This window comes from Copadichromis virginalis, linkage group LG20 (assembly GCF_057382275.1).
Source record: "Copadichromis virginalis isolate Kocher_CV1m ecotype Utaka linkage group LG20, C_Virginalis_male_GT1.1, whole genome shotgun sequence".
In the NCBI taxonomy this organism is placed as follows: domain Eukaryota; kingdom Metazoa; phylum Chordata; class Actinopteri; order Cichliformes; family Cichlidae; genus Copadichromis; species Copadichromis virginalis.
This window is the reverse complement of record NC_140637.1, coordinates 11,239,708-11,250,766: the sequence shown is the minus strand read 5'-3', so window position 1 is coordinate 11,250,766 and position 11,059 is coordinate 11,239,708. Positions and strand designations below refer to the sequence as shown.

Genomic DNA, 11,059 nt, shown 5'->3' with positions numbered 1-11,059 from the left:
GCAGTTCCTCCCGTGTTGGAGTTAAGTGGTGAAGATGGCAGGTTATCTTACGCCGGATTCTTAAAACACGATTCTTTCGGACATATAGTAATGGACTTCCCCACCCTCCCAAGTTAGTTTAAACCCTAGGATTGTTTAAAGAGAGCACTGGAAGAAAGCTGGCGCTTGAACTTGGCCTTAATTCATTATTGTAATTCGATTAAGAGCATTTCTGGCAATAAGATGATTGAAGAACGCTTTTAAATCCCTGGTCACCAACGAAATAAATTTCGCATTTCGCTCCTTGCTGTGTGTCAGATGGCCGGAAGGGGCTAAGGTAAAAGCATACACGGTGCAGTCTCGCATGCTTATTGCAATTGGTTTTTCTAGAGGGACCGACATCAACTGCATTCACCACCAGCACACACCCCTCAGCACCGGTGATGCATCCCCGCGGCAAGGGCACTGACAACTCCTCCTCAGAGTCTCGACTTTAGAATGGTGCAGAAATCTCTCAACGGCGGGGTTTACCCAACTCAAGCCGGAGAGAAGAAGCACAAAGTCGGGTTTGTGGGTTTGGACCCGGGAGCTCCGGAATCCAGCAGGGATGGGGCACTGCTCATTGCGGGCTCGGAAAGCACCAAGCGGAGCAGCATCCTCTGCAGACCGAGGTCCAGCATCTCCGCAGGAAGACCCAGACCGTCGAAGAAAAACGCCAGCTATCGGAAACTACAGAATTTTCTCTACAATGCGCTGGAAAGACCGCGGGGATGGGCGTTCATCTACCACGCTTATGTGTAAGTGCAGTTTTGGGCTTCTGCCACAGTTGCCGTGCCTTGGATTAGGAAAGATGCTGTGGAGTTTTGCAGATCGGGTGTCTCGTTCTGCATTACTGATAATGATCGTGCGACGCAATAAAGGGTTAAATGCGGTCCTGCTGCCGAACTGCTAGAGCCTTAATCACACGACAGGAGTCACTTCACCTCCATAACTCCTTCTCCAACTCTTTATTGTTGGCTTTTGCAACTCATGCTTACGTCAGAGTGTCATTTTGGAAGACTTTAACATGTCCACGATGCTTGCAGTTAGTGTTTAACATGTGCCCACGTCCACAAACGGTTGGTCTTCATTGACTGGAGTTACCATACGTTGCGGCAGCTTTCAGCACCGTGCTCCGTGGACAGCTCCTAGTAGACGCTGCAGTCTGACTCCGCACAGTGATGTGGACTCTGCTAACACGCATGTGTGTGCGAGCGTTGAGGGAGAACTCAGACAGTCTGTTGAGTTCTTGCAGCTGGAACATGGTGCTTTGCTGTTGTTTCCCTTGTCTGTTAGGTTAAGTGAGGTTTGGGTCGAACATAAAGAGTTAATGTCAGACCCCCAGAGATGCCATCATCGATATGAGGCCTCACGATCTGTAATCTCTAGTGAGCATGAAATCACAAAGGATAACATGATTTTTTCATGCGGAAGTGGTGCTGCAGCAGTTTCTGTCTGCCAACCTGGAAGATGAAAGATTGAAAAAACAGTCAGAATCTATTCAGTAGACTCGCAGGATACCCAGTCTCTGATCTTACATTTCTCATTTATTCATCGCCTCCCTGCCTCATAATCGCATGAAGTCCATGTCGTGATGCAGACTTCCTGTTTAATACAGCAGACATTAGTCAAATGCTTTTCTGCGTGGACCCACTCCAGTGTGTTATGTATAACATACTAATGAGATGAAATGGTTACAGTATGTTCCCTTCACAAACACATTCTTCAAATGAAAAGGTGTGTCACCTGTGTTTGGAAGACCCCTCTTCCAGCTTCGTCTGACTCCTTCCAGTTCAGTGATGCTGCATGCTTAGTAGTTAGGAGATGAAGTAGCCACAGAATTGAGGAATTCACTGTGCACAGCATATCGAATCCCCAGACACAGCTGGATGCCCAGAAGTAAGGCTGTGCTCTAATGTGAAACCACACGCACTCACACAGAGCCCTCTGGGTACTTCTGAAATATTAACCGAATACTACAGCAGCCGAGTCTCCATTTGTTATGCCTTTTTTTTTTTAAAAGATGCTCTTCATTGCTGCTCTTAGGAAGCAGTGCGAGCTCTGTGGCTGAATCTAGTGCACGCAGACATGATGTGTTTTAGTAGCCAAGCTACGCCAGACAGCCTCGTTAGAAAAGGGTCAGTAAACATGTGTGTTGTCTAAAATCAGAATCCTCCAGAAAGTTGTAGAGTAGGACACGTGACCGCGATCAACAGACACAAATAAGCACCAGCCAAAGAAGCCACACAGAGTCACCACATGTCTGCCCTCTATTCCATTTGTCTGTTCTATGCATTATTCATAGTCATCACACTTCATTTAATCTCCCAGCTCTATCTTTCCACCTTGCTGATTTATAAAACAATCATGTGATGACAGTAAGCTCTTTCCACCGCCGGTTCGGTCTGTTCCTTATCCCTTCTGCAGTGGAAAATGCATTTGGCATGAAGTAACAGTTGCCTTGAATGAAGCAGTACTACAAGGTATGCTAGCTGCTTTCTTTCTTTTCGATGGGGTTTCTCTGGAAATGTTAGTCAGGTGTTGTGTTCAGTGGCCTCAGTTGTAATGCGCGTGAATAATCAATATGTGGAACATGAGTACTATATAGCCAGAATACTCTTGGGCTTGCTGCTTTAGGTCCTCTCTCTCTCTTTCTCGCTTTATGTTTCTGGCTGTCTGAGACCAAGGCCAGCCTTTCTCCATCACTTTTGGTCAAACATTAGATAAGGGAAAGAGACACAGTGATCTACAGTCATGGATCCCTGTGGGATTAAATCTCTGCTGTTGTACAAAATTCATCTTGTCTCAGTTCTTTCTTGGCACAAATTCTGCTACAAAAGGTGTTTTCGTTAGGCTTAATGCTATTGAGACAGTAACGTAAAGCCAGTTCTCTGCAGCCTGTAACAATTTCCACAAAGCCAAGGCATATTCCCAATCAGATGCAGTGCTGAGCTTTCTGTTATCTTCAGCCATTTGGCTTCTGCAGGAGCCTGATTATAGTGTGTCCTCTTGCAGATAGAACCAGCTGTGTGAGATACTTGAATACCCTCTGCAGCTATAAGATGACTAAATGTCTCAGTTGTGCACCAGAGTAGAATGTGACAAAAAAAAGACTACAAAAACTGACTGAATAAAGGCAACAAAATGACTAAAAGACAATCAGTACAAAAAACAAAAAAATAATTCTGTTTTGGTTATTGTGAGAGACAACCTAAGGACACGGCGTGGTATTCCATTATTTTGCTGATCTGGCAATAAGGCAAGGACAGCAGTAGACAGATGCTGGCTGCCAGGCTGCTGAGATGTGATTGAGTGGTCTCTTTTAACAGATGTGGGGTCTGTGATAAAGTAAAAGACCGAGTCCTAGTTGGTTTGAGTGTGCCCTATATACTATTCTAAACAACACTTAAAATACAGGCTTACTCAATTAAACACATTTAGAAGATTTTTCAGTGCAGCCTCACTTGATCATGACTGCTTTGCAAGGGTGCAGGTTTTTTATTGGAAAGCTATGGCAAATATTGTTGGTATATCCACACATGCAGGTTAAATGATCTTAGATGTAACTGGGACTCCCAAAAGCTCTCAGTCCTGGTGCTATTGGATCTAAGCGCAGCCTTTGATACAGTAGACCACGCTATTCTTTTAAACAGACTGAAACACACGGTGGGCCTTTCTGGTGCTGTACACAACTGGTTCACTTCCTATCTCTCAGACAGAACTTTTATGGTGAGTATGGATACATGCTCCTCTAAGATCCATAAAATGACTTGTGGTGTGCCTCAAGGGTCAGTTTTAGGCCCTGTACTTTTTAATTTGTGTATGCTCCCTCTTGGCGGTGTCATCAGGAGGCGTGGAGTGAACTTCCACAGTTACGCTGATGACACTCAGCTGTATATCTCCGTGTCTCCTGATGACACCAGACCAATGGATGCTCTTTTTAACTGTATTCTAGATATAAGATCCTGGATGGCAGAGAACTCGGTCCTGAGGCTCAGAGAGAGAAACTCTTGTCTAAATTAGAGGCATTTTCACTATGCCCTTCACTACAAGTGAAAAAACTGGGTGTTATTTTTGACTCTGAGCTTGGTTTTATCCCACATATTAAACATGTAACCAAAATTGGATTTTATCATCTAAAAAATATAGCCAGAGTCCGCCCTATTCTCTCTCGGGCCAACACGGAGATGTTGATGCATGCTTTCATTACCAGTCGCATTAATTACTGTAATGCCCTGCTCTCTGGTCTCCCCAAAAATAATATTTCACCTTTACAACTTTTACAAAACTCTGCAGCTTGTGTGCTGATGAAGACCAGAGGGCGGGCCCACATTACACCGGTTTTAGAATCGCTGCATTGGCTCCCCGTGTGTTTCAGGATCGATTTTAAAGTTCTTTTATTGGTTTTTAAATGTCTTAATGGTCTTGGGCCTTCTTATCTCTCACATTTGGTTTCACCATATGAACCCTCGCGGACCCTGAGGTCCTCTGGTACTGGCCTATTGATTGTCCCTAAAGTCAGGACACATACTCACGGAGAGGCAGCTTTTCAGTGGTATGGTCCTCATCTGTGGAACAGCCTGCCGGAGGAGCTCAGGGCCGCAGAGAACGTACATGTTTTTAAGAACAGGCTCAAGACCCACCTTTTTAATTTAGCTTTCACCTAACGTTTATTTATTTTATGCTTATTTATTCTATCCTGTTATTCTCCATCCATTCGCGTCCGCTTATCCTTTTCAGGGTCGCGGGGGGCGCTGGAGCCTATCCCAGCTGTCATAGGGCGAGAGGCGGGGTACACCCTGGACAGGTCGCCAGTCTGTCGCAGGGCCAACACACAGAGACAGACAACTATTTGCACTCACATTCACACCTATGGGCAATTTGGATTAACCAATTAACCTATCCCCACTAAGTGCATGTCTTTGGACAGTGGGAGGAAGCCGGAGTACCCGGAGAGAACCCACTGTATATAATAACCCCCTGTTATTCTATTTATATTATTAATTTAGGTTTTACCTAATATTTATTGATTTTATTCTTATTCATTTTTTTATCTTCTTACTCTATTTACATTTATACTGTATCCCATTCTTATTTATTTTATCTTTTTATCCTGTATATATCCTTGTTGGGTCATATCTCCAGTGTTTCCTCGGAGGGGGCTCTCTGCACCGGGGCTGTGATCGACCGTGGCTGCTGGGGCTCTGTGGGTCTTCTCAGCCTGGCTGGGGGGCTTCTTTGCCTCCCTCCTGCTGTGTGCCCAGCCTGGAGGCTGCGGTCTGTGACCGGCTTTCTTTAAAAAACGTTACTGAAAAAACGTTAGTGTGTCCTCCAGTTTAAAAGGAGGCAGAACATCTTGTTTGTTATCAGCATGCAAAAGCTGTCATCTGTGTTGAACAGAGCTGTAGACTTGCACTGATGGCCCTGTTTGGACAGCAGCATTTAGGTAAGAATTTCCATTTCCCATAAAATCTGTTGCTTATTTAAGCAAGACAATGATAACCTATATTCTTTGCCCATTATCACTGGAGGCAGCCTTTCTTCCCCAACCAGGGGAGAGCATTCCACCATTTTCTCACAGGGAACCACATCCTCAGACTTCCTCAGCCTGGCCCATTCACAAAAGGTTTACAGGTTGTTGCAAAAAGAGCTCATGCAAAACAGCAGTATGTATGCCCCGGCCCTATCAGTTTTATATCTGTTGTTGGCACTATTATTTAAAACATAGTCCAGTTAAATATCGCAAAGCAGGCTGAGATGTTCCATTTCTTTGTCCTATTTCTTGCTGAATTACCAGATAACATATGGTTTCTAACACTGAGAGAATTCAGATAAATACTCCTCCGACACTGAGCGTAGTTTTGAGTCAGCATGGGAGCTGCTCTCTTGTTACGTTTCAGCATATGTCATCATTCTGCTGGTGTCGCCTTTGGCCACGGTGGCTGCCGTTCAACAAAAACTACAAGAACTTGATCTGTTACGATGACACATTACACCATAAAGCAACTTTTCTTAAAAGACACATCAACTGAGTATTGTAGCAAAGTGTTTTTCTATAAACTAAAATCCTGTTAAGTGCCTATAGCTAATATCTCTGTAGTATAATGGATGACAACGGTACTTATATATGAAAAGAGTTACTTATAGTGAAGAACTGAGATGGAACTTCATTCAGCTCAGTTCAGTTTCCCTCCTTTTTCTCATCTTGGTTATATTATCAGACTTTGGAAAATCTAACACATGAATGAACAGATCAGATGAGAAGCTTAAGTCAGAAAAATGTTTTCTATATATAGTCTATAAGAAGGGGTATGCACTGGTGTGATGTGCTAAGCAGAGGGTTTTGTGTTTGATGAGGTGGGTTCAGACTCACCATGAAGGGAAAACTCAGCACTGAGCTATTTCAAGCAGGTAGAGGCCCATGTTTGCCTCTTGAGAGAACAGAAGGGGAGAACTGAAGGAGTCTTTACTTAGAAAAAAAAAATCTGCTATCCTCTGTCCCCGTCTTTTTTCTTTTAGGTTTTGCCTACTGCAACTTTAACATGAATGCCCCAGGAAAATTGCACAATTTGATCGACTTGAAAAATTCAGGTTGCTTAGATCTTTGTTATGTAATTATCTTTAACTTGCTAGTTGCATTGCATATCGATCAATCAATCGATCAGCTGATATAGTTGACAAGCCACTCTAAAGCTTTTTGGAAACATTAGAATGGGGGCTTGGCATTCTGATTATTTGTCAAAATACTTTTTGCACATAAAATAGATTTCTCTCTCTTTTTTTTTTCTCCAAATTTTCAACGAGTTATGGATACTGCGAATGCTAAATGCACAGAAAGGCTACCTCTGCGGCTCATAATTAAGACAATGACAGCAGACAGCTACACTTGCAGGGTCACTTGTGTTTGTTTTTGCACGTTGAGTGCCCCAGAAAGCCATCGTCACCCTCAAACATCCCCTGACGGTGTTCACAGAGCGCTCACTGCAGTGCTGGCACTTGTTCTTCAGATGCACTACTTGCTTAGTGAAAAATCCTTACCTCCTTATTTGCTCGCCACGAGTTCGTCGCAGTCTAAATTTAGCGTGATGAGTATGTCTGGGTAGGCAATGTTGTGCTGAGCGAGACAAATCAATGTTTCTTTATCTTCAGCTCAGGAGGAAATGCAGGCTTCTCTGCTTCCAACAGCAGCCCCCTCAACTCGATTGATCAACAGTCACGTTCCCACTGATGTCGTCTGGATCTCGCTGGCAACAAGTGGATGTGTGTGTTTTGTGGCTGTTTGTCAAATGCAAGAGGGAATGTGATTTTCACTGTTTGTGGCTTTTTAGTGGAGGCTGAGGTGCCAGAGATAAAATGATGTAAAAAGAAGAACTGCATGTCTATGAGCTGTGATGCATTCAGTATCAGAGAGTCATCTGTAGTTGAAACATTGACCTTTGACCTTTGTTTATGGCGTAGACTATATATCATCTATATCTACTGGCAGTTTTTATAAAATATAAATTTAGTAAGTTTAATTATAAATCCATAAATGTTTAGCTATGGTAAAATAGGCATCGTGTCTCTGGTTCTTTGTGTCTTTACGTGAATTTTAATTACGACTTCACAGAGTATAAAGTGTAAAAACTTACAACAGAAAATAGTAAAAAATGATCATTGTTGAACTCATAATGAATATAGCAGTGTTTATGTGCCATAGTTACCTAATTTGCATTACGAAATAATGCCTTACATTTTTTTCCAATGAGGATCTGATGGGACATTCATTTAAAGCATATCAAGACACATAAATAAAAAACAAAAACTCAAAAGTGATGCTCAGGATGTCATAAACACAAGTGGTTTGAAAAGGTGTGGGGTTGTTTTTCAGGATTTGGGCTTGGCCACTTAATTCCAGTGAAAGGAACTCTTAATGTTTCAGCATACCTACATATTTTGGAAAATGTGATACTCAAATCAAATCAAATCAAATCACTTTTATTGTCACATCACATGTGCAGGCACACTGGCACAGCACATGCGAGTGAAATTCTTGTGTGCGAGCCCCACAAGCAACAGAGATGTGCAAACACAACAACACAAACGAGCAAAATACAAGAATGGCCAACCTGAAACTAATAAATATATGTACAATATATAATAGTGTATGCATTTCTGGATGTGTATACTAAATATTTTCCTACGTGTGTGTGTGTGTGTGTGTGTGTGTGTGTGTGTGTATACACATTTTTACAAATTAAATAGTAAAAAAAAATAAAAATAATAATAATTATAATAATTATAAAATATATAAAATATACAGAGTTGAATATGTGCAAAACAAGTGGCATTTATATACAGTGTGGAGTGCATAATGTTGAAGTTCCAGTAGTGAAGCTGAGGTGTCTATGACGTGTTCAGCAGTCTGATGGCCTGATGGAAAAAGCTGTCTCTCAGTCTGCTGGTACGGGACCGGATGCTGCAGAACCTCCTTCCTGATGGAAGTAGTCTGAACAGTTTATGGCTGGGGTGACTGGAGTCCTTGATGATCCTCCCCGCTTTCCTCAGGCAGCGCTTCCTGTAGATGTCTTGGAGGGAGGGAAGCTCACCTCCAATTATCCGTTCAGAGCACCGCACTACTCGCTGGAGAGCTTTGCAGTTGTAGGCGGTGCTGTTGCCATACCAGGTGGTGATGCATCCAGTGAGGATGCTCTCAATGGCACAGTGATAGAAGGTCCTGAGGATGCGGGGGCTCATGCCGAATCTTTTCAGTCTCCTGAGAAAGAAGAGGCGCTGCTGCGCCTTCTTCACTGTTTTGTTTGTGTGTACTGACCACGTAAGATCCTCAGCCAGATGTACTCCAAGGAACCGGAAGCTGCTCACTCTCTCCACAGCAGCGCCGTTGATGGTGATGGGGGTGTGTACTTCTCTGCACCTCCGGAAGTCCACTATCAACTCCTTTGTCTTTGCGACGTTGAGGGTGAGATGGTTGTCTTGACACCAGTGGGTCAGGGCGCTGACCTCCTCCCTGTAAGCCGTCTCATCACCGTTGGTGATAAGACCCACCACTGTAGTGTCGTCCGCAAACTTCACAATGATGTTGGAGCTGTTAGTGGCTGTGCAGTCGTAGGTGTAGAGTGAGTACAGGAGAGGGCTCAGTACACAGTACTCCCAGGTTTGTGGGAACAGTTTGGAACAGAAGAATTTGACTGGCCTGCACAGAGTCCTGAGCTTACCCTGACAGAAAACCGTTGGGATGAATTAGAGCAGAGACTTCGATTTAGGCCTTCTCATCCAGCTTCAGTGTCTGACCTCACAAATGTACTTCTGGAAGAATGTTCCAGAACATTTGAAGCTATAGCTGCAAAGGATGGGCTGACATCATATTTACACCCTATAGATTAGGAATGGGATGCCACTTAAGTTCATATGTGTGTAAAGGCAGACGAGCAAATACTTTTGGCAATATAGTGTTTGTGCTTTCTTACAGAGTTGGGAAGCTAAGACTTTGCATAGCATAGCATAGCTTAGCATAAAGACTGTCTTGATGCTATGCTAAGTCATGAAAACCTTTTATATGGTCATTGGTAAAGACAAGAAAACAGCTAATCCAGTCTTGGCCCAACTCGACGAAGCATGTTTAGATAACAAATCTCAGTTTGTTAACCCTTCCAGAGGGAAACGTTGGGTTTTCTGTTCCAGAGTTAACTTCGACTCTGAGTCTGATGAGCTGACTGACAGCCTGATTCATTTACTCATTCACAAAGTTGCTGTCTGTAGGGGAGCAAATTAATTTGCAGATGTTTTTACAAGCACTGTTAAATGTTTGCTATCTGCTGCAATTATATCCCAGATTTATAATCAGTGCAGAATAAAATCTATATAGTCTATTTCTAACTCTGTGGACAGTCATACAGCTGTCAGACTGTTGTTTTCTTTGCACTGCAAACATTTACTGCAAATTAGCAAGCAACTGATTTATTTATACAGCACTTTCAGAACAACTCCCAGCTGAACACAACGTGCTGTACACTTGACATGCCAGAAATGGCATGTGACACAATTATTATAAGAATCACTGTTTAAATAAAAAATATCTGTTTAGTATTATACAGTCATATTTGAAATCTCCTCACAAGACCTTACTTAGTCTGTATATCTGAATTTGCCTCCCATTTGGACCATTATCTGTGTGTATGTCCTATATAATGAAGAGATAGAAATGACTGTCTAGAAGCTGTGCTTATGGTAAAATTATAGATAATCGAGTATCTGTAGGGACTAATTGTTTGATTGCTTTAGGAGGCAAGTCCTGTTACCTTCTTTTATCAGCAAGAGTCCTCATCAGAAAGTACTAATGAGCTGGGCAAGGTCAAGTCAGCAAATCTGCATAACCTGATCCCCAATTACAAATGCAGCTAGCTATCTATGTAGCCTTTTCCTCCGTAACATTTAGTTTCAGTGACTATACTTAGAGGAACTAATGTGATCCAAATGTAAACTGTAAGTTTTGAGCAGCATATCAATCATTGTTAAAACATGGAGCTCGTTAATGTGTTATTTCTTACTGTTGTCATAAGTGTAATATCATAGCTTTTTTGTTGTAAGCTTGCAAGCTGACTTTGGTAATAACATTTTTAAAGGAATATATCATTATCATGGCTAGGTTAGTTTATATAAAGACAAGAATCAGACTGAAAAAATGCATAATAAATGATGTTCCATCTAAAATGCAGTTTAACTGGACTCAGTGTGCTGAAATCATTTCTTGGCAGTATGCGTTGATGTTCTGCTTGGCAATATCATAGATGTAAGTACATAAGACTCCAGGAAGAGTTAATTTATGGGATCAAGTGGATTAATGAGTTTTGAATAATGAGTAAGTGTTGCCTTTGTGTGCTATAATCCATAAGCAGTGTTGGTTTTCACCTGGTGAAATTATAAATCAAAATGACAAGTTATGGAAATGCCATCACCTCCCCAGTGATCACAAATGGCTATGAAAAGCAAGAAGGATTGAGTTATTCTTTTCTGCATTTCTCACACATGTAGATGTCATACA

At 42.3% G+C, this 11,059-nt stretch overlaps 1 protein-coding gene across 5 annotated transcripts in view; it reads left to right on the top strand.

Moving 5' to 3' along the window:
* Nucleotides 1-139: 139 nt before the first annotated feature.
* Nucleotides 140-11,059, top strand: part of LOC146684399 (potassium voltage-gated channel subfamily KQT member 2-like) — a 41,006-nt gene continuing 30,086 nt past the window's right edge. For all 5 annotated transcript variants that reach the window (XM_085443178.1, XM_085443176.1, XM_085443177.1 and 2 more), the window contains exon 1: nt 140-776. In XM_085443178.1, the coding sequence (XP_085299304.1) occupies nt 478-776 (299 nt within the window). In that variant the 5' untranslated portion in view covers nt 140-477. The remainder of the gene's footprint in view (nt 777-11,059) is intronic.